The 25,069-nt window shown below is 46.1% G+C and overlaps 1 protein-coding gene across 2 annotated transcripts in view; it reads right to left on the bottom strand.

Moving 5' to 3' along the window:
* Positions 1-25,069, bottom strand: part of LOC138566940 (amino acid transporter heavy chain SLC3A2-like) — a 440,795-nt gene that overhangs the window by 154,197 nt on the left and 261,529 nt on the right. For both annotated transcript variants that reach the window (XM_069644698.1, XM_069644699.1), the window contains exon 6: positions 11,784-11,854. In XM_069644698.1, coding sequence (XP_069500799.1) covers positions 11,784-11,854 — 71 coding nt within the window. The remainder of the gene's footprint in view (positions 1-11,783; positions 11,855-25,069) is intronic.

Raw genomic sequence — 25,069 nt, 5'->3', positions numbered from 1 at the left:
CTTTGTCGATTATTTTCAGTAGGAAGCGTGAATAAGTAACTTGTCTAAGATTAGATGTGTCCCTGAAACGGAGAACGGAGTCCTGATTCTTTTACGAAAGGTGTCACTGTATCTTCTTTAATACCATCTGGTATCAGAACATGATGGAAAGTGGAAGAGCTGGGTGAAGGATTGCTGCCCCTTTTATTTTTTTCACGTCTTAGCAACTTTGGTCCAGAAGGCTTGCTGGGCCCTGATACAATCTACTGAGGAAGGCACAAAAAGGTACTACTTTTGGTTTTTCAAGGGATTCCATGACCTCTGAGGTTTTTTGAGCTGTTTTTGGCGTTCGAGATTTGGATGGTAAAAGGTTTTCTTTGGCCCTACATATAGCCAATTTATATGCTTTAGCACAGTCTTTCCAGTTATTCCTTATTAGCTTCCGTTTTGGAACTAATCCAAGCTCTTGCTGCTTGTTGTCTTGCTTTCTTAATAGTTTCTAGTTCAGAAATGAACCAACGTTGATTCACATTGGCTCTCACAGTCTTCCATATTAGCGGCACTAGATGGTCCCAGCGGTCTCTCGGGATGGTCCGATAAAACGCAGCCAGCTCGTCAGGGGGTCTAAATCTTTAAATGGTATTGATAACAGCGTCCATGCATTCATTAAGGTCAATGCTTCTCAACTTCTTGATAGTTCTGCTAAGAATTCTTTGTTTGATTTGCCCTTTTCTCAGCTTTGTCTGGGAGGAAAAATGTGAATTCTACAAAGGAGTGGTCTGACCACACACAAGGCTTAGTGTCAGTGATATCTAGATTACGGGATGCCACCCAGTCCAGTATCTTTATTTTCATGTGTGTGGCCTCCGTGTTATGAAACTTAAATTTAATATCATTGATGTCGGATTCCAGAGATGAGCCTCTTTGTCTGCTGTATCCCCCCCGCCATCTACTTAAATCACCCGTCAAGATTGTAGAACTATTGGGTTTGTTCAGAGGGCTCAAAATATGAGCAATCTTATCATTGAAGTTCCTCATACCTTCAGGTGGACGATATAATACAATGAAATTGATACGCAATGAAAGTTATGGTTTGGGTTGAATTTGAGGTGTAATGCTTTGCATCCATTGCATAGGCATGAAACATCATACAGTGGGTGCTCTTTTTTGGCTATTACGGCGACTCCTCCCCCCATTACCTAGGGTACCATTGTAAAAAGACATACCCGGGGTGGGGGGGGGGGGGGGGGAGAAGGGGGTATCTAGCGCATTGCAAGGGCCATTTAAGTCCTTGAGCTAGGATTCTGTGGTACAAAGTAGATCTATGTAATTTTATAGTATGTAGTCCTGTATGTCCAGTGCGTACTAATTTAAAGGTCTTCTATTCAATAAGGACATCTTTATAGGGTCCCTTCCAGGTAAGTAGGGCGTCTCTACTGCCAGCAAGGCCTGGATTGAAGGGTATTGTGAGAGACCTCTCTTTGGGGGATATGTTTGTTTCAAGTGATTTGATAAGCGGGGGGGGGGGATCTAGTGGCCACTGGTTATGCTCAATAGGGTAGTTTGTTGGTGCCATTGTAGTAGCATGAGGTTCCAAAGTAGTAGGGAATCGGTCTGACATCGCATCAGAGGTTTTCCTCAATTACATTGTTAGGTAGTACGTCCGGTGATATAGATATGTTGTGTATCGCAATGTCAGGTAGAGTCACCTGCACAGGCAAGTCTTGCATAGTGGCTATGCCCATGTGTTCATCACTAGCTAGTGGCATCACATCGTTATTGAAGCGGCTGGATAGTGCGGGCCACTGTCAACAGTGATGTTGCCTCGGAAAGCCTGACTGAGGGGAGCTAAATTGTCTGCACTTTGTAGACTCATAGTCGTAATGGCTTCATATTTTTGTTATGCCATAGAAACTCTGAAGTAGCGTATATGCTACTGCACTCACGCAAACCACAGAGCACGACACCCTAGAGTGCAATGCTGCTGCTTTCCCGCTGACCTTACATGAACCGGCACAAACCAAATTTGATGCGCCAGTGCCGACGTGCCTGACAAGTCAAAAAGTAGGCGAAGGGTAGATGGGAATTGTAGTCCCAACAAAGTTCAGTAAGATTGGCAATGTTTTTAGTTGCGCTAAATACACGTTGAATCAAGCGCCGCACTATGCTTAATACAAATACCTACTCTACTGTTCAGTTCTCTAATGCTGCACCTTGGTAGAGTACAGTTGCAGTTTCCAAAATTCAATCTTAAACTTCACTCGTTCTCAGTCTAAGACTAATCTGTTCACACGATCAATGCGCCTGAAAACGTGCATTCTCTTAATTTGTTCTTTTGGTTTGATTGTTCATTACTCGCATTTTCGTGCTGTTTATTATGTTTTGTGAAGAGCTTAGGTGTTAAGCACTGTACATATAAAATACAGATATGGAATTTTTCGCACTCAGGATACATTCATCACGAATGCTTGGGAAATTGGGAAGCAGTGCTTGGTCCAGCCAATCCCTGCAAATTGTGGATTGCTTGCAAAGTCACCAATCTCTACACATTGCTGCAGAATGCTGGCTGCACAGCACTGTGCCCAGGACCTGGGTGAAGGTGCAGGCTATGTTGGGAAGATTTAGCCTTATGGTTGTGCCCCTTTCGCCAATTCATGAAGTGGACACACTGGGGGCCTGGAGGTGCCTAGAAGACATGGAGCTCCCACCATCGTCGAACCCTGCGTGTAGATGGGCAACCCTACAATACATGTCAGATAGGTCACCCCTTTTCTGCCTCTTGTTCGGTCTTCACCAGCATTCTGAATGGGAGAGGTAGGTGCTCAGAGCACAGGGAATAGGCACAAACATCTCATCCATAGAAGGGGGTGCTGTCTTCTGGGTGCTTAGGTACATGGTCATCTTTGGTACTTGGGCCCAAGGAAAAGGTAACACTATGTACCACTTACAGACGCAGTGACAATAACAAACAGAATATATACCCAAATACAAGCAAACATTTGGTACAATGGAGGCCACCACCACCCATACCATAGAACATACGCTTAGAAACTTCTCCTGGTTGGAATTGTGCATTTTTGGGGAGTTACGTCTTTAAGGGTGCACTTTCCAGTAAAGGCGGGGTAAATGAAAATGTACACGACATACTCATCACGTGAAAGGTAATGTAGTGTATGTTCCCAGTCAGGGGTGTGCTGGACAGAGCTTGGACAGTCTGAACAGAGATTCCCTCCAGCGTCCTCCATTTGATATTCATTTTTGAGTGCAGATCCAACAGTGTCCACCTCTGAAAGCCATAAAGCCATTCAGAATATACCATTTGTTTTATGTATTGTAAATAAAATGGCCTATGGAAGGCTGGAGCCGGCCCATTGCTGGATGATTTACATAGTCACCGTATAGCACTTCATGCATCAGCCGGTTGGTGGAGAAGAAAGAGCGCGGGAACTGTAAATGGGGACAGAGCAGGACAGACATGAGTTATCAAACACATTTCAAGGGCAGTAATTGGGCCGGAATAAGACGCAGTTGCGCTCTGGCAAAAACTCTTGGCACCATTCCGTGCAGACAAAGCGTTCAACATCTTCACAGACTGCATGTGAAAGTCGTCCATTGCTCAACAGCCCAAACAATTGAACTGTCCAAAATGCATACATGTCTCATGCTTTGCACACATTTTACTGTCAGGGTGACTGTGCTGACAAACGAAATGAGCACGATACCAAGAAAGGAATGCACATTTAAATTACTAGCACAGAGATGTTTAATGAATTGGTGGTCCTTCTTATATGCCCAAAAGTGCACTTTATTTTTATGCAAAGTATCCAGCAGCCTATATTTGGCTGACTGTGATTTTATTGCAGAAATAACACTGACATAAAATTACAAAGTCCAATAAATATTGCAAGAAAAAATATTGACATCCTTTTTACATTGCCCATTGTAAAAATAGCTTTGTCAACGGGACAACCCCCGGTTCCCCCTTACTTCTCCTACTCCTAAACTCTCCTCGTCTCCGACTCCTTTAACCCAATTTTTACCCAAATCGTTTTTTTTTTTTACCTGAAACTCATCCCGATCATTACACTTCCTTGCCTTTATTTCTATATTTTTCCGCTAGTCTATTTTTTACCTCTTAATTCAAGCAATCATTTTTCATCTTTGTAGATTCCGTTGATATGTCCTGCATGATCATTGCTGGATACCTTATATTGAGGGTACGCACATCATTTGACACTTAGCTCCGCTCCACACCCCTGTCCACTACACTGATAATCCGGCACTAGTCCTGCCCACACCACTAGCATTTTCCCATCCTCTCCTTCATGCTCGAGGAGGGGCGGGTATAATGTTCATTCATCACCAGTCCTTTTTTCCATGGGTTTTTTGTGTGAGGAGTTTTTCCTGAAAAAAATCCATTGAAAAATATAGGGGTGGGGTATACAAGGGGTGTGGGAGATAGGGGATAGCCTAAAATAAATAGGGGAAAGGGGTTGGGGAACCCCCTCCAAAATAATTGATTGATCGAAAACAAATTGTCGGAAAAAAAACATCGAAAAAAAGACAGGCGATGAAGAAACGCAGAATCAGGGGGAGTTCCTCCAGTACATTTTGTCAATTTCCAGCACTGCACATTTCCTCAATTACAGAGCAATATTAACCTGCAATCGAGTGGGGAGAGTGCTTGGGATCTTTGGGGTCTGGGGAGTATGATTGTGTGATAGCAAGGAAAAGAGAAATAAGTGGGCACCACAGGGTAAATATTATTAAAAACGTCTTCAGTCCGTATTTGTATTTTAAATTTATAGCACAGAGAGATCTAAACACTTGCGGGAGCAGGCTGAGAAGGGTCTGGAGTCACCCTGACCCAAAGAAACAAGTGAGGCAATAGACTAGATGGGAAACCTAGTCACACAACCGCTCTCCGTTTATACCCAGTCTGGGTAATTATATTCGAAAAAACAATTCCAAATAGTTTTGGTTGGGTTCTTCTTAATTTCAGAATTGTTCATAGAAAAATGAGTTCCGAGACCTTGTTTATATAATATATTTTCTTTTATCAAAAAAATCAAAAGAATGATCACTAATCAAATCTTAGTGAGGACGCAGCTGACATGTTGCCTTATGCAAGTAGACTTAAAATGCCAATGCATTTCGGAGTATAAAACTCCTTCATCAGGGCAAGTCTATACTTTTAGAAAACAATATCACCAACAAGAAGTGCATACAATGTATATAAAGCAAGAGATACATAATGATATGTAATGGTAGCATAATGATCATAAAGCGCATAGAAAAATAATGGTTACATACCCCAATGGAAGAATTCGAGTCAAAGTGTAATATGTAAAAACAGAAAAAATAAAGTAAATAGAAATCAGTGTGAATTCACGTTTACAATCATTCAATTAATGTCATAAACTCATAGGTGGAAGAAAATTACCTCGCTTAAAGAATGGAGTCAGGCGCGTTAAAACAGGAAAGAAACAGTCGTATATTTTCGCAAAGAACACGATCGGATGCTGGAGGGGATCCAGTGTGCGGTCTGTAAAAGCGAAATCTACTTCAGTGGGTGCGGTTGTAAAAAGTAAGTACACGGAGTGTAAGAAGCCACAACCGATGCGGTTACCTGAGTTCAAAGAATAGTGTCAGCGGTGGACGCCACGAGCCGTAGTACATCGCAGACTAGAATCGTTGCTAGGGAAACGGTAAGTGAAATAGGCACGTGACCGCAACCCGCTGGGCGAACCCACACGGTGCGGAATGTGATTCAAGAGGCACACTGCCGTAGGGGGCAACAATGGTGCAAGAAAAATCATTACAGGGGCTGTAGGGGCTGAGTCAGGAATTAAAAGGAGGAAAAACATAAATAAAAATTGTGTATAGCATAGACATAGAAAAAATACTCTCATCATATGTATACATCCACATTATAAGTCAAACATAACCCATATAAAACAAGTATGATCGAACTCCATCGTATTCAAAAAGTGTTATATACAACTGTATCATATTGAAAATAAAAATATCTAAGCATTCATCAGAACTGCTATACTAAATGTGTCAAGACTAATAGATGTATACAATAACATAATAAACATTCAAAAACAGCATAAACAATGTAACCGATCTGCAGATGGTGGTGCCAGGTGGTACCACCTTGGGTCCCAGTCGAGTGACCAGGAGAAGCAGACTGGTTGGGGTGAATCATAATATATCTTATTTGTGAAATGAAACAAGCTAATAAAACAAAAATCATAACCATGTGTATCCATGCTTATAGGCATATGAATCAGACAAAAAGTATGAAACCGGTGGCATGGAAAAGTACCACCTTGGGTCCCAGTCATGTGACCAGGAGAAACAGACTTGTTGCGTTAGAACCTATGCCCTGTTCAAAGAATGAAGAGACACATCCACATCAAACAAATGCATTTCAATGGTAACAGATTGACTGCAAGTTAAAGCATTAAAGATAGCAATGATAATTAATCTCATCATTAAGACCATTGGGATGCAAACTCCCAAGTTTATCGATCCAAAAAGTTTCTCTCTGGTTGAGGCGAAGACCCAAATCTTCATGTGGATTGATCTTGGTTAATACTTCCAAAATCAGAAACCTGATTTGTGCCAAAACATGTCGCTTCTCACTCCAATGTCTGGCCACTGCTGAATTGGGATTTGAATTCCGGATGCACGAGCGATGCTCATTCCATCGTACTTTAGCAGCTCTCGTGGATTGGCCGACATAGTATTTACCACATGGGCACTTGATTCCATATATTATATTCACACTGTCACAAGTGCCGAAAGACTTAAGAGGAATCTTGTTGCCTGTGCGGGGATGGTGCACAACATTTCCTTTGATCACCATGTTGCAGTTAGCACAGTGTAGGCAGGGATATGTGCCCGTCCGTTGAGTGCTAGGTTCTTTTAGAGGAGGTCTAGTATGAACAAGTTCATCACGAAGATTCCTACTTCTTTGATAGGCGAATACTGGTGTTTGATCAAATAGTTTCTGAACTCTCACATCATCCTTGAAAATGCCCCAGTGTTTTTTAATGGAATTCTTGATTTTATTACTTTGAATCGAATATTTTGAAACATAGACCGGAGATTTAAGTTCTCTTTTGGATTTGGTGATATTGGTCAACAAGGTCTCACGACTAAGGGCATTCACTTTCTCAGATGCTAAATGTATTTCTGCTGGCTTATAACCCCGTGCCAGAAATTTGTCCTTCATTTCGATTTGTTGGGCTAGGCACTCTTCAGGGTCACTCACAATCTTTACAACTTTACAAATTTGTGAGGAAATTGAAACTTAAGGTATTCTTTGAAGAACTTGAAACTCACGAAAACATTTCTGATGCCCCAGATTTCCAGGAGTTCAGAGCAAAGAGTGGATTCATACCACCAATATCGGTTCCATCCATTGATATTTTCCAGAAAATGGTCACCAGAGATCTGGAACGTATTAGCTATAAAATTCCACCCTATAAGAATATGAAACCCCACGAGATGCAAACCATCAGAAACCTCTACTGTGATAAAAATATAACCATCCGTCCAGCAGATAAAGGGGGAGCCCTGGTGATCATGAATACCTCTGACTATGATGCAGAATGCAACCGGCAATTACAAGACCAGACAGTTTATGCACTCCTTGACCATGATCCTACAGCTTCAATCAAACAGAACTTGGAAACTATACTCGACAGGGCAATGGAACTGGATTGGATAAATGAACACACTCGCAAATTTCTGAACAACAAGCATCCCAGGATACCCAATTTTTACACTTTACCTAAGATTCACAAGGATCAGGCTAAACCACCAGGGAGACCGATTGTTGCCGGCATGGACAGCATCAATCAGCCATTGGGAATATACATCGACTTTTTTCTTCAGCCACTCATACAAAAAACTTCTACTTACATCAGAGACACAACACACTTCCTGCAAAAACTTAATAGCTCGATTTTCCAATGCGAAAATTTGATGTTTACCATTGATATTAAGAGCCTATATACATCCATACCGCATGATCTAGGTATTGAATCTGTTGAATGGCTCTTACTGGAATCACCCGAGGTCCGTGCTCAGAAAGAATTCATCATCGCTCTTCTTCAATTCATTGCAGAAAATTCATATTTTCAATATCAGAATAAGTTCTTTCTTCAAACATCGGGTACATCGATGGGCGCCACTATGGCACCATCATATGCAAATTGCTTCATGTATAAATTTGAAACAGAACATATTTTGAAGAATCAAGAATGGAACAGTAATATACACTTATGGTCACGGTACATCGATGACATTTTTGGAATCTGGACAGGAATCGAATCCACATTTAACAATTTCTTTGAATACCTCAATAGCATTGATCCGCGTATCCAGTTCACGAGTGAGATATACAAAGATAGGATCACATTCCTTGATGTCTTAATAAAGAAGGGCAACAGCGGTTACAGCACAACTCTGTTCCGCAAAACCACTGACCGTAACAATTTGCTACACCGTCTCAGCTTTCACCAGCCCAGTCTCTTGAGAAATCTTCCATACAGTCAACTCTTGAGAGTTAAAAAGATTGTGAGTGACCCTGAAGAGTGCCTAGCCCAACAAATCGAAATGAAGGACAAATTTCTGGCACGGGGTTATAAGCCAGCAGAAATACATTTAGCATCTGAGAAAGTGAATGCCCTTAGTCGTGAGACCTTGTTGACCAATATCACCAAATCCAAAAGAGAACTTAAATCTCCGGTCTATGTTTCAAAATATTCGATTCAAAGTAATAAAATCAAGAATTCCATTAAAAAACACTGGGGCATTTTCAAGGATGATGTGAGAGTTCAGAAACTATTTGATCAAACACCAGTATTCGCCTATCAAAGAAGTAGGAATCTTCGTGATGAACTTGTTCATACTAGACCTCCTCTAAAAGAACCTAGCACTCAACGGACGGGCACATATCCCTGCCTACACTGTGCTAACTGCAACATGGTGATCAAAGGAAATGTTGTGCACCATCCCCGCACAGGCAACAAGATTCCTCTTAAGTCTTTCGGCACTTGTGACAGTGTGAATATAATATATGGAATCAAGTGCCCATGTGGTAAATACTATGTCGGCCAATCCACGAGAGCTGCTAAAGTACGATGGAATGAGCATCGCTCGTGCATCCGGAATTCAAATCCCAATTCAGCAGTGGCCAGACATTGGAGTGAGAAGCAACATGTTTTGGCACAAATCAGGTTTCTGATTTTGGAAGTATTAACCAAGATCAATCCACATGAAGATTTGGGTCTTCGCCTCAACCAGAGAGAAACTTTTTGGATCGATAAACTTGGGAGTTTGCATCCCAATGGTCTTAATGATGAGATTAATTATCATTGCTATCTTTAATGCTTTAACTTGCAGTCAATCTGTTACCATTGAAATGCATTTGTTTGATGTGGATGTGTCTCTTCATTCTCTGAACAGGGCATAGGTTCTAACACAACAAGTCTGTTTCTCCTGGTCACATGACTGGGACCCAAGGTGGTACTTTTCCATGCCACCGGTTTCATACTTTTTGTCTGATTCATATGCCTATAAGCATGGATACTCATGGTTATGATTCTTGTTTTATTAGCTTGTTTCATTTCACAAATAAGATATATTATGATTCACCCCAACCAGTCTGCTTCTCCTGGTCACTCGACTGGGACCCAAGGTGGTACCACCTGGCACCACCATCTGCAGATCGGTTACATTGTTTATGCTGTTTTTGAATGTTTATTATGTTATTGTATACATCTATTAGTCTTGACACATTTAGTATAGCAGTTCTGATGAACGCTTAGATATTTTTATTTTCAATATGATACAGTTGTATATAACACTTTTTGAATACGATGGAGTTCGATCATACTTGTTTTATATGGGTTATGTTTGACTTATAATGTGGATGTATACATATGAGAGTATTTTTTCTATGTCTATGCTATACACAATTTTTATTTATTTTTTTCCTCCTTTTAATTCCTGACTCAGCCCCTACAGCCCCTGTAATGATTTTTCTTGCACCATTGTTGCCCCCTACGGCAGTTTTCTGCCTCTTGAATCACATTCCGCACCGCGCGGGTTCGCCCAGCGGGTTGCGGTCACGTGCCTATTTCACTTACCGTTTCCCTAGCAACGATTCTAGTCTGCGATGTACTACGGCTTGTGGCGTCCACCGCTGACACTATTCTTTGAACTCAGGTAACCGCATCGGTTGTGGCTTCTTACACTGCGTGTACTTACTTTTTACAACCGCACCCACTGAAGTAGATTTCGCTTTTACAGACCGCACACTGGATCCCCTCCAGCATCCGATCGTGTTCTTTGCGAAAATATACGACTGTTTCTTTCCTGTTTTAACGCGCCTGACTCCATTCTTTAAGCGAGGTAATTTTCTTCCACCTATGAGTTTATGACATTAATTGAATGATTGTAAACGTGAATTCACACTGATTTCTATTTACTTTATTTTTTCTGTTTTTACATATTACACTTTGACTCGAATTCTTCCATTGGGGTATGTAACCATTATTTTTCTATGCGCTTTATGATCATTATGCTACCATTACATATCATTATGTATCTCTTGCTTTATATACATTGTATGCACTTCTTGTTGGTGATATTGTTTTCTAAAAGTATAGACTTGCCCTGATGAAGGAGTTTTATACTCCGATATGCATTGGCATTTTAAGTCTACTTGCATAAGGCAACATGTCAGCTGCGTCCTCACTAAGATTTGATTAGTGATCATTCTTTTGATTTTTTTGATAAAAGAAAATATATTATATAAACAAGGTCTCGGAACTCATTTTTCTATGAACAATTCTGAAATTAAGAAGAACCCAACAAAAACTATTTGGAATTGTTTTTTCGAATATAATTACCCAGACTGGGTATAAACGGAGAGCGGTTGTGTGACTAGGTTTCCCATCTAGTCTATTGCCTCACGTGTGTGATAGCAAGGACCAACAATTAATCTAATTGGTCATCTATAAAGCTCTGCGATCCCTTATCATTTGTAATAACAGTGATTGCCCCTTGGCAAACACAAAGAGGTATCCACCCAAGAACCATTTAAGGTTCTAGGGTGGCTGGGAGAGGCTGAAACGTGTACTCACACTCAGCCTTCCGTCGCTTGCAGAGTGAGGGCGGGGGATTTTCAGTTTTCAAATATTTATAAACCGATATAGGGGTGCAATTGAGGTACACAGTGCGGGTATCCGGGGCTCCGTCCACTGCAGGAATAAACAGCGCAGGTTGCAAATTTATCTCGATTTCCCCCGAGGGTATCAAACACTTTGCACCCTAAAAGTGCATGCAATCTCTTTCTTGAAGTCCCCTTAAATATGAACAGACCATGCGATGTTATGCTTGTGCAATGTTAAGTTAGGTTTTTCAAGCAGTATATTGACCCAGAATGGAGAAATCGATAACAGAAAAAAGCCCAGGATGTGGGGGACCTTTAAGTAGTGCAAGAGGAGAAGGAGCCGAAGTGTGAAACACTATATGCCAATAGATTTTATATTTAGCATAGTGACCAAAATGAATGTGCCACATTATGCCAAAAAACCTTCTAGAAAACAAAAGAAAAAACATGATTTGAATAAACGCCCAGTTTGAGCCAGGGGTCATAGGTCAGGTGTCGGGGTATGTTGGGCTTCTTTAACACACTGCTTCCTACCCATCGGGCCTCTGCCTTGCACAGATGTGTCCCTGCTTTTTGTTTGCAAGATGGCGTCTCAGTACAAAACTCTTACCCGTTATCCTTCGGCAAACCTCCATCTTGTGCTCGTTGATCTTTCCACCACGCGCTCCACTCTTCTGCAGCCTGCAGGAAAGAGACAGATGAGGGAGATTGTAGAAACAGAGGGTGCTCCATCAATAGGAGGAAAAACAAGCTCAATTGAATAAATACAGCAGAGGCTCTTTGCGCGCACCTAGCAAGATGGCTCAGAGTTAAGAATGTGCCTCCCACATCCGTGTTAGCCCGCAGGACACCCACGGTAAAGGCAGAGCCTCCAACATTGCAAATGGAGTAAGAGCACCCATCATTGCAGTGCTTAGAAGCGCGACTAATCCGACCTGAAGCGCCATTATTATAAATATAGCAACACCAAATATGGCCAACTCATTCAAGCACAAATTCAGGAAAAATGGAACCTGTAAACGAGATGCATGCTCCTGAAAATCCGAAACTGGAGTTTGGGATACTAAATGATGGTGACCATTCATATTTAGGGAACATTACATGCACTTGCCCACATGATTTGGGGGTTGGGGACAAGGATGTCCCGCCCTAGAATGTTTATGGTCTCCTTGACTGTTTCGGGAAGCAGATTTCCTAGTATTCCCTTTGATATGTTATGGCATGTTCAGTTACTTTGCTTTTGTATGTGCCAAATCAGCAACACAGTGGGTCCAAAGCGCCAATCCTTGTCCGGGGCTGGTTTTGCCCCCACCTGGGGAAGGCAGACCTTAGTCTGCTGGGAGGAGCGCAAGAGTGAAGCAAGAGGAAGGGAAAGGGCTGGGGACATGCTTTGCACTGGTGTGGATGCCTGTTAGTGCACTATTTATATCTTCTAAAGAGATGCAATACAGAACGGTATGTGCTGGGTTAATAAACGCACTGGGATTCGAAGGCCACTTGGGAAGAATTATAAAGCTGGAGATCTAACAGTGTTGGGTGAGGGAGGGGCTTGAACATGCTCAGCCAATTTAAAATACTTGCAATGTCCATTTATGGTTCTGCACTGCAGGCAAGTTCCTGAATAGACTGCAGAAGGTGGCCTGGCCCAGGATTACTAACGTATTTATACTTCACGGATACTGGAATGAATTAGCTGCATTTAATTCAGCTGTGTAGAATATAGTCCGGGAGAATGGAGTGTGGTCTAATGAACTGGATTGGTTTGGCTAACCTTGTCATGGGAGCTTCTGTTCCTCTCCACACCAGCTTAAATAGGCACCAAACATAGAGGTCCTGGCTTCATTACTCCATACAACATTTCGAAATGGAAGATGGCGACTTGTAGAATGGTCTTCAGAAGACACCCTGATGGAACCCTGCTAGAGTGGAGCTCAGCCTGGTCTTTGCAAGATCTATTTTTCCAATTGACCAGGCTGAGACCAAGGCAGGCGTTCACTAGCTTCGTCTCAGTGGGTCAAGCCTTGGCACAAGATGCAAATCTTTTGCCATTCATATGCCTTGCTTGAGCTGTTCACTGCACTGATCCAGATGACAAAGCAGGGAGCTCAAGCATGGAGAAGCCATAAAAGTGACAAAGCCTGGCCCAGGATAGAAGGCAACAGACATATGAACCGTTGCTAATCACCCCTTGAACTACAGCCTTGTGTGGCATCTGGTGCCTGCACTCTGTGCTAGTACCACCTATTGAAACATCCATCATCATCCAGTGTCACTTCCGTGGTTCCCCCAATGCTCTGCATCGTGCATCTGCATTGTTTTTGTCACTGCAGGACCCGTTTGCACCAAAACAGTGGTAACTTGGGATAGGACTGCATTACCTCTGAAGTGGGAAAATGTGTAAGCACCCTCCCCCCATTCTCATCCAGACCCTGGCCTAGACTAGGATCAAGGCCCAAGCACCCCCCGCGAGAGGAGTTTGACCCATTCACTTCTTTACCTGACGAAAAGGTACCATGTGTCCATGGCCCACACCCACAAGGAGCATGGCCAATAGCACACCCTGGTCAAGCCGACGCCTGCGGCATGGACCAGCTCGACTAAGGTAACAACCACAAAACATCAACATTGTTAGAGATGCCATGACAACATAGCCAACTGACAAGAACACACGTGCCACCATGCACACTGGTCACTCACGCACCAACCTACATGAAGAACATACTCAGTGCTATGACGTAGCGGACTGGAACACCCACGGACATGCATTGTTATTTTTCACATAGGCCTCCTACAGCACCACAGAAACGCAAGATGCCTGAAGAACTTGTGTATACATGCTTGCAGATGCTTTTCGCTACCTATCCCCATAGAGACGCCATCATATATATATCTACTACTACTTGTGACACTCTTGTCGCCTCGTGACTCCATATTATGGACCATATACCGCCACCCAGAAACTAGGCCGCAAGCAAGAGTCCCCAGGCAGGAGCCTCCCAGACGAAATCCTCCCAAAATGGAGAAGCAAAGCGCTGACCACACAGAACGAGCCCCAACGTGAGCCTACAGCCAAGGCCGCAATGTTGCAACCCACATGCCACACTCTCAGAGCCAAGGTTACACCTGCTGCCGCCAAGCTCCCCTCACAGCCGAAATACAAATCAAATGCTCATAATTCTGCTCCAGCTACGGTCTCTCCACACGTGACCGAGCCGAACTGACAAAATGCCAAGCCCATGAGAGAGAAAGCCGCCGGGGTCGCACGTCTGTGTTAGGCAGAAACCTGTGCAGTTCCCTTAGGGACCACTGCAAAAGATTTAAGACTACAGGTGTTTGACAGTAAACCCTCTTGGTAGCAGTCTGTACCACACAGATTCACTTGGTAGCTGTGGCTGAGCAGTCAGACTTCCCTCAAGAAGAATTAGGCAGTATGCAGAGTATACACAATAGGCACAGAGACACAGTAGCACAAACACTAACCAGATGTTTGGTGTAAAAGTATATAATCATTTATTTAATGACACACTTGGGATTTACACCAGCAAAAAAATGAGGTAAGTAAATTCAGCACACAGTCACTATCATATATATACAACCCTATTCACTTATTAGACAAGTCTTAGTGAGAAACATCACCTATTTTCAGACAGAGGTAAGAGCTTAACATAAGATGAGACTAAGTTACAAAGAAAGGGAGGGAAAAAGGCAGAGTTAAGGAAGCACACAAGTTTCAATACTTTTTAAAATAACCACAGTAAGGTAGGATAGGCAGAGTTCTACTGGGGAGCCAGGAAGCCAATTGCAAGGCCCACTCTTGGAGAGAGCAAGCAGGAGGGGTCCATGTTCACACAGTGGGGTTATGCCTAAAGAGTCTTGTAGATAGTTCGCACAAAAAGGATGAAATTAAAGTCAGGCAAAGTTAGCTAGGTTGTCCCAGGCTAGCCCAGGTTAGAAAGTCGAGGCTTTACTGTCACCCCGAACGAACTGTCGCAAGGGAAGCCAGGCGGGACACAGTACCTTAAGTGTGAAGGAAGCTCCAGCGGGGGCAGTTCCTGGCAGCAGGTGCAAGTCGGCGTTTTGTCCAGAGGAAGAAGAGGTCTCGCCGTGGAGGAAAGATGAAGGTCGTTGCACTGGCAGGGAAGAAACCAGCCGCGGAGTTCTTCGGTTAAAAGGTACTACCCTTCTCTTCGCGGTAGTGGTAAACCGTGGTATTCCAGTTGCCGGGGTGCTTGGCACGGGCAAGGCGGCCACGAGATGCTCCAGGAAGGTGAAAAGAAGGCAAAACTGGTTATCCCCACCAGTCAAAGGAAGAAGACTCTCCGGACTGGAGATCTCCTCTGTCGTCGGGAAAAGTGGCGAGACGGTTCAGCAGGGCTCCACCGGTGGTGTCGTTGTTGCAGGTCGGCTCAGCTTCTCCCTCCTCGGATTGTTAGGTCCTGTGGCGACTTCTGAAGTTCCAGTCCCCAAAGCCCTGCTTTTATGCAGCACACCCCCATTCAATCAGCCTAGCTGTCAAACATGCTAAGTGGTGAGCCGGACTTGGGCCAATCACACAAGAGTGCGACTTGAGTTACCAAGGTAACTCAGTCCAGGGTGCCTAAACCCCCTCCCACACCCCCCTGTGGTACCCAGACAGAGTGGCACCACTTTTGGAGACTTCTGTGGAGAAGCCCGCCAAAAAGTAGAACAAAGGGCTCGACTTGGGTTGGAGTCACAGAAGAGAACACAAACGCCATTTTAGAATCGAGTTCTGGCAAAAAATACCAACCAGTGAATTAATATTAAATAAACCAGCAGTATGTTCGAGGCTATAAGAATTAAATAATTAAAGTTGGTAGCCTTGAACAATGGGAAAATCCCATAGAGAGATATTCGCGGTCGAATATAAAAAGTAGTTTCCACTGCCACCAGCCAAAACTCGATAAGGGGGAACGGAGACGTGCCCCCTCGAACAACAGACCCCGGGGCAATCAAATTGCCCCGACCAATACGTCCACAATATGATAGTTTGTACTGGTTTCTGTTAATAATTTGGGACTAGTAAAGCCAATGGTGACTTTACATGCCCTGGGAGACAGTAGTCAGTCCCAGGGTATGGAGTCTATGTTGAGGGGTCGCTACGACACCCCCTGGGTTACGGCACGGAGGGTGCTGTGTAACCCACATCAAAAACACATGAGACTCTATGGAGTAAAAGAACCCATAGCCCATAAAACACATGGAAAGATAAAGGAACACCTCAAATCATGTCTAAGAGTGGGAGTAAAAGAGTCTCACTCTTAGCATGAGAGAAAAAAATAAACCCCAAAAATCCAGCAAAGCTTCTGGGGGACTCACTAGGTTTGGGAAATTAGCCTTTACAGAGAATTCTCCCTAACACTCTGAGACACAGGTTGCAACAACGAAGCAACAAGTTGGACACCTACATCGATGGGAAAGGCGTGATCATCAGCCACTAGCAAGACCTGTCCATTGTCTTGCAATAAACACATAGTTGCACATTGTTTCAAGCATCAGGTACATCGCGAGCTGGGAACATCGAAGGTCCCAGGCTTGGGGGCTCGCGAGGGAACCAATCAGAATACGAGGGGCTCCTCATTGACGCCATTTTAGTTAGCCAATCACCAAGTGTCCCCTTGTGACCAATTCGTTGTAGCAAATGTTAGGGACAACCCAAGTGTACCACCTAACCCGTCCTTATTCACTAATATTCCTTTATATAGGTAACTATACTAACCCTACCACTCGAGGAGCCAACCCGAAGTGGTGATAGGTTTTGTGATGATTTTTCCCAGGACGCGAGTAGCGCGTCATACTATTCTAAAAAGGGCCTACGAGCCCACTCCCAGCAAAAGCGTCTCCCCGAATGCATACGGGCTGAGAACAATCCCTGCCATTACTATAATAGACAGCAGTAATTACTTTGCTCGTGTGCCTTATACTCCTTTGGGTATGTGGGAGGAGTTGGGGTTTCCCCCAGCCCCGTAGGTCCACGGACGGCTCTGCTGGCCCCCGGGAAATCGCCCGACAAGTCGGAGGCACTGTTGAGATCTGTTTGAGGTCTACCTAACCTAAGGGCATCACTACCAGGCCTCTTGCAACGAGGCAACTCGGCAGCGTGGCCCCCTCTGCCGTTGCCCCCTTTTGAGGACTACAGGACCATCGCAGAACTGCAAGAAGACCGGACAGCGCAATGCGGACATTGGCCATCGGGAGCCGGCTTGAGAAGTATCCTGCCCGCGGTTGGCGAGTGTCCAGACGTGGTCCAGACGAGGGGAGTTGGCGAGCCGCTTTGTAGGGGTGCCCGCAGTCGAGCGGCCCTGGCTCACGAGGACTTGGTGAGTATGGCACACCTAACTAGCAACGTAATGTTGTGCGGGAGGGGGGCGGGATTGTAAAGAGGGAGGCGGGCAGTTGTAGCAGTGTGTGGAAATTGATTTTGACTGATGGGCGAAGACTGAGAGGTGTGGTGTAGCGGGACCTGCGCAAGGGCCGTCCCTTACAGCGTGTCACAGAGATTTGGGTGGGGCCCTGGGTACTCACATACGACTGTTAGAAGGATTGGTTTAAGATCGTGGACACCTGTGTAAGAGGGGGGGGTGTGGCTTTCCTATGAGTTGACGTAGTTCAATGAGTAGACGAGGATCCCTACTAATTAGTTTTGAAGCTCGTTAAGTAGATGAAGTTTTCCTGCAGGAGGTAGCTAGATTGTTTCCTGAGTGCAGAAGATAATTGGCTGGTTAAGCTCCTCTGGAGAGGGGGTGTATCACATGCAAGGCGACACAGCATGCACAGTCCGATTATATTAAATAGATTGTTGTTGATTTCCTCGTCCCGGACGAAGTGGGAAGACAGCTGTGGGGTTAACGGAATACAAGTGTAAAAGATAGCGCGCGTTCATAAGGTTATAAAGTTGTACGTATTTGCAGTGTCTTGTAGAGGTTGGTGACGTCACCCATAGGGATTGTATAGGACATCGCGACCATCTCGCATTCATCCGGGGGTGGTCGGGAATAGGGGGTACGAAAGGGTAGAGGTAAAAGACGAGAGGCAGCCATGCACAGAGAACGCCAGCTGTGCTTGAAAGGGGAGGAGTAAAGGGGAGAGGCGGCCGTGCACGGAGAACGCCGGCAGCGCTCGACAAAAGGGGTTGCACAAGGAGAGGAAGCAGCCTGAACAGACAGCGGGGACGGGGGAAAGGAGGAGCAAAGTTGAAGGTGTGCCGAGTACAGGAGGCACAGGAAGTGGCGCAGCCCAAAGGCACGCTGCACAGGACACACAGCCGCAGGGGGCTTTGTGCGCCACGGCCAAAGGGGGCCATAGTTGTAACATTGGAAAGAAAGGAACCAAAACATTCTAGTGTAACATTGGAAATTGCTTTCCCTTTCAGCGGACAGTCGAAAGTCCCCAGCTTGCGGGGCCAGGTATAAGGTTGATGTTGAGAAAAGTAAAAGTGTACCATGGCAATGTATTATGGGTCAGGTACAGGAGCAGGGTTGGGGTTCAGAGCAAGCGCTTTTACTACACCACTCCAACACATTTGCGCGACATTGTCACCACAGAGAAAAGATCATAAAGTATAGTATCGAATGGACACAAGGAACTGATAACAAAATAAGGGTACCGTGGCCGCCCAACGGCAGCTTTGACACATACACCCAACATCACCTACTGACGTACTTGCATAACACTTATAAGGGAAAAAAATTAGCAAACCACTTAGTGGTTTTCGATATGTGGAAGATGTTTCAGGGATGCACACCGGGGGCCTCAGGAGTGTACGCAGTACAGGAGGTAAAAGAAGAGAAGGTGAAAGGAGGAGATGTGGGTAAGAAAACCCAGAACCCGAAGAAGAAAGTGAGGAGGGGGAAGAAGGATCATTTGCGGTAGCAGAGGCAAAGGTTAAAAAGGAAGGGGCAGAGGAAATGCCGATGGCTAAGGTAAAGGAGGAAAGGGGGGGGTTGTACCCAATAACAGAACTTAGAGAAGCGGCCAGACAGCAACTAACCGCTGCTGAGGAATACTCCAACCCTGCATACAGCCCCCCACCATACGCACCCCCAGACGATTGCCAAAAAAGGTTGGGGGCAGCAGGTACGGTAGATTCCAACACAACACAGGTAGGGACGGTGGGGCCAACAGGAGCGCCCTGGGGAATCTTGTAAACGTTGAGCCAGATGAGTGGGTAGCAGCACAGGTGATTCTGAGGCTCCGGGGAACACTAACAAAGGCAGAGGAGGACGCAGTGAGAAAGGTAAATAAGGAAGGGGAGGATGACACACAAACAGGGCGCGAGGTAAGTAAAGTGAGAGATGGGCGGCCCTCACAAGAGGAGGAAGAGATACTGGAGGAAAGGTTGGCGGAATTGAGCAACATACGAAGCACGCTGATTAGGCAGTTCGAGAAGGAAACCCGGACGAGACAGGAGGACACGAAGGCAAGAATGAAGGCAGAAGAGAAGAAGAAGGAAGAAGAACGTATGAGGGCAATAGCGGAAAGGATGGCATGCACAGAAAATAGAGAGATGAGAAGGAAAGAGGATGAGAGGGAAGAGAATGATAGGGAAATGGAAATGTGGAAAAAAGATTCTATCTGAAAGCGCACGGAAGTATGAAGAAGGGAAGGTATTAGAAAGCATATTAAAAAGGGATGGAGTAATATGGGGGGGAAAGGAAGAGGAAGAAAGGATATTAGCAAAGGTAAGTGCAGAGGTATTGGAAGACCTATACAGGAAACGAGCGGAAATAGGCGGCGAAGTAGTGGAGAAGAGAAAAGAGGAGAGAGGAGATAGATGGTTGGAACATGGAACAAGGAAGTACACACGCCAGGACAAGGAGGCGGCATCAACATCAACACAGGGAGCTGTGATTGAAGAAGGTCATTGCGCAGATGAGGATTTAATAGATTTAAGGACAGTGACCGTGGGAGGGACACGCACAGAGTGGGGGTTGATGTTTCCAGATGGATTTTGCAGCGAGGAAGAGGATGGTTCGAGCACAAGTGGAAGAGATGGCAATAGGGAGAGCTTAGACAAACTGTACATAACGCGCACTACCTGCGAGTCACCATGGGCATGCGAAAGGCGGGGACAACAAAGCACAGGAGAAACAAGGGTAAGGGAGGCAACTAGGAAAACGCCATGCCCACTAACACCCACACCTGCACCAACAACGTGCCCGCTGACACCAAACCCCGGGCACACCCATATGTTGGCAGACTTAGGGACCTTCCAGGACGCAGGCAGGAAGAACGAGCAAGCACATCAACGATAGGACACGAAGGTAACAAAAGGGGTAGGAAGGATGCAGGAGGTAACCTGTAACATTGACAGCATTGAAGGGTTACCAGATATGGAGGAAGATGAACAATATACTAACATAACCACACACAGGAGGAGAAGGAGTACAATTTGATGCCACTACTAGAGAGGGGAGGAGCCAGACCACAATATATCCCATGGAAACATGCCGATAAGGAAAATATAAAATGCAGGCTTCCGTCACTGAGTGCTGGAACTGGGAAGTGGATATATGAGATGGAAAAACAAACTGCGGGGCAAACATTAGCGGTGGGAGACGTGAAGGGCCTCCTGATTTCAATACTGGCGGATGCTGCCGATGACATCTGCAAAAGGTCGGGGATCCCAGGGGTAACAATAAACGATACAGCGCATGATGGGGCTCCATTTGCCAACTGCAGTCATGCGCTCTGGCAGGCATGGAGGGTCCAAAACCCGGATACATCAGATATGGGAGCAATTACTTCACGCAAGATGCGCGAGAATGAAGATCCTGTTGATTACATCCAGGAGATTCAGGAGAAGTCGCGCTTGGAAACGCGGGAACCGTGGGACAATACACTAGCAATTTTCTATCACATATTAGTACAAGGGCTCCCGGAGCAAGTACAAAGACAGTTAAAGAAGTTAGTGGGGATGGAAGCTAAAGCATGGCCAGAAATACAACTGACAATAGTGCACTACTGCAGAATGTGGCAGGAAAAGATGAAAAGAAAGGAGGAAGATAGAAAGACAGAGGAAGCGAAATTGGTTCAAAAGAAGTTATCAAAATATGCCATGGAGGGAGCACTTATAACAGCACCCGCCTCCACACAGACCACAGCGACGCACAGTCCAACACAACAGGTATCACCAATGCAGCAAGCACAGGTTAATGAAACAACAACTACCTCCACCAGCGTACGCGAGAGGGGGCTACATGCAAATGGGAAATGGGTACTCGAATAACTACAGAGGGAGGGGCGGACAAATGAGAGGGAGAGGATATGGCCCACCCTTCCAACAACAGGGGGGGAGGGTTCTGGGGTTACAGCCAACCAGGACAACAGGGATACCAGGACAACATGGGGGGACTTCAATGGCAAGCACGGGAACCACTGACATGCTGGATATGTGGGATGATGGGACACATGTCACGCACATGCAGAATGAGACCAGCACAGGCAGCGTGGGGGGGGAGCAGTGACAGCAAGGGTCTATGGGGGAACAGAACAAGTTACTCTTACCTGGTAACGTTCTTTCGATGAGATGGTCAGACGACGTATTCCATATCTATGACAGTAATCACCACAGCTGTGCTCCTTTGGAAAAATCTTTCGGCGTCTGCGTCCTGCGTCGATGACGTCGATACGCCACCCTCGAGGACCTCCTCCGACGGCCGACATCACTGGATGTTATAAGTAGGACACACGACGCCCGTAGCCCCAGTTGTAGTTTTTTCCCCAGAACGTGTGGCACCAGTCTTCTGCCAGTCTGACCACACAAATCCTTGCGGAAACTTAAGCTGCAATCGCATAAGAAATTCTGTAGTGGGGAAGGCAGGGAGGGAGCGATCTGGAATACGTCGTCGGACCATCCCATCGAAAGAACGTTACCAGGTAAGAGAGTAACTTATTCTTCGAGTGGATTGGGTCCTCCGACATATTCCAGATCGTAACTCACTCACTCACTCTGCGAGCGGAAGTGACAGCAACTAAAAAAACAGTTTTAAGAGTTAACAGTCTCATAGGGCAGGAATGCAAAGGCTGAAACGGAGCACCCATTAGAAACTTGAGAACAAGGTTCAAATCCCAACCGGGCACCTGGAAAGGTGACGGAGGGAACACATTAGTGAGCCCTTTTAGAAACTGAGAAATTAAAGGAATTTTAAAATAAGAACACTTCAGATGAGCGCTTAAATATGGACAGCGCAGCCAGGTAACCTTTAACTGTACCCACTTGCAGGCCCTTGTGGGCCAAAGAAAGCAAAAAAGACAGAACCACAGGAATGTCACATGAAAAAGGATCCACATTCTTAACCCTGCACCAGTCGCAGAACTTTCTCCAACGGCAACGGTACAGGGACTTTGTTGCCAGCCGTCTGGCTGAAAGCAATACCTCCATCACGTCTTCAGGGAGGTCCCAATCCTTATACCTCAACCTTTCAGAAGCCAAGCGTGAAGGTTGAGGGATCTGACCTCTGGATGGAGAACCTGACCCCCCTCCTGTGAGAGCAGATTGTCTCGGTAAGGAAGACGACATGGAGGGCAGATGGACAAGTCGAGAAGGTCCGGGTACCACGTCCTCCTGGCCCATGCCGGAGCAATGAGGATCATCCGGGAACAGAACCTCCGTAACACTTGCGGAATGACGGGGACTGGAGGGAATGCATACAGCAGGGGGAATGACCACTCCACTATGAACGCATCTCCTAAGGCTCCTCTTGGAGGAAATTCCCACAAGCAGAACCTTTCGCACTTCCAGTTGACACTGGAGGTGAAGAGATCCACTTAAGGGGTCCCCCAAAGGGCAAAGATCTCCAGGAGAATCTCCTGAGCCAACTCCCACTCGTGAGAGATTGCGCTCTGCCTGCTCAGAGCGTCCGCTGTCTCGTTTTCTTCTCTGGCCAGATGAACTGCCGAGACCGAAATTTCCTGCTGGATTGACGAGAACCAGAGCTGCATCGCCTCCCTGCACAGAGGAAGTGACCTCCCCCCCACTTTTTTGTTGAGGTAGTGCATGGCCACTGTGTTGTCCGTCAGAATCAGGATATTCTTTCCTCGCACAGTCAGCAGAAAAGCCTTCAGGGCAAGCCTGACGGCCCTCAGCTCCAACAGACTGATATGGAGTCTGGACTCTGACGGAGACCAACAACCGCTGACTGTCAACTCGGCATGAGCTCCCCATCCCGTGAGGGATGCGTCCGTCACGATAGTCACCTCTGGCCAGGGTAGCCAAAATGGAGCCCCCTTCATCAGATTGCCTTTGACGGCCCACCACAGAAGGTCCTGGGCGACCGAGGGCCGCACCTGAAAGGGGTCCGACATATTGCCAGAGGACTGAGACCACTGGAGCTTGAGTGCCCATTGCAAAGATCTCATCCACAACCTGGCCTCTGGCACCAGAAGAATGCAGGATGCCATGAGGCCGAGCAATCTCAATAACTCGAACGCAGGGAGACTCTGGGCATATTGGAACTTTTGCACCATCTGCTGAATGTGATGAGCCCTCACCTGGGGAGGAAAAACACTGCCCCAGGGACGTGTCGAGCACTGCTCCGATGTACTGGAGCCGCTGAGTTGGCGTCAAGTGGGACTTTAAATTGAGGGAGAAGCCCAGCTTGTGGAGGGAGTGGCAGGTGACGGACAGATGATCCAGGACTTGCTCGGGAGAGCACGCCCTGATCAATCGTCCAGGTAAGGGTAGACGTGAATCCCCCCTTTCCTGAGATGCGCTTCCACCACTAGCATGAGCTTGGTGAAGACCCTCGGGGCAGAGGCAGGACCCGAAACTGAAAGTTTGAGTCGCCAACCGTGAACCTCGGGTACTTCTTGTGCTTTGGATGGATTGGCACATGAAAATAAGCGTCCTTGAGGTCGAGAGACACCAACCAGTCCTGAAGTTGAAGGGCCTGGAGGACTTGAGACAGAGTAACCATCTTCAACTTGTCCTTCCTGGGGAGTTTGTTCAAACTGCGCAAGTCCATGATGGGTCACAATCCCCCGTCTCTTTGAAATAAAAAAAATAAGGGGAAAACCATCCAGTGTTACTCTCCGCTATAGGTACCAGTTCTATGGTGCCCTTCTCCAGCAGGGATTGAATTTCCTGCGCAAGGAGCGGATCCAGACTCTTCAAACAGAGGTTCCCTTGTGGATTGTCGTGAGGTCTCTGCTGGAAAGGAAGACAGTAGCCGTGGGCTATGATCTCCAGAACCCACACATCTGAAGTAATGGCACACCATTCGACAAGATGCTGCCCCAGCCTTCCCCCAACCGGCGAACCATGGGACATGGCCTCATGACTGAGCTGAAGCGGCTGTGGCATTGCCTGAGGGCAAAGAGGCAACAGCCCGAGCGGCCTCAGCACCTAGAGTACCTGGTTTTCCACCTCTGGCACTCCTACGGTGGCCCCTTTGCCTAGCAGCTTCTTTCGCTTTACCAAAGGATGAGTAATAATGAAAGGAACCTCCCCTCCATTGCTGTCCCCTAGGACGAAAAGGCAGAGGTTGGCGAACTGCTGCGCCCAACAACTTTGCTGCAGCTTTTGAGGTCTGCAACCTCTCAAGGCTCTCGTCAGCCTTGCTGCCAAAAAGATGGACACCATCAAAGGGCACGTTGAGGAGCCGGGCTTGCACATCAGGAGCAAACCCCGACTTCCGCAACCACGCAAACCTGCATATTAAAAAAGGTGCTCGCCGCAATGGACCGGCTGTCGCAATCTGCCATGTCCAAAACTGACTGAACGGCCTCACACATGGCATCCTTGCCATCCTGGACCATAGCAAGAAAACCATCCCGTTCGTCCCCTTCGGGAATATGTTCAGCCGCTAAGGAAACACAGTTCCACAGAGTGTGAGTGAAACGTGACAAGGCACACACGGAGTTGGCAGCCTGAAGAGC

This window comes from Ambystoma mexicanum, chromosome 2p (genome assembly GCF_040938575.1).
Source record: "Ambystoma mexicanum isolate Mex_15411 chromosome 2p, UKY_AmexF1_1, whole genome shotgun sequence".
Taxonomy (NCBI): domain Eukaryota; kingdom Metazoa; phylum Chordata; class Amphibia; order Caudata; family Ambystomatidae; genus Ambystoma; species Ambystoma mexicanum.
This window is presented reverse-complemented; position numbering and strand designations above follow the sequence as displayed.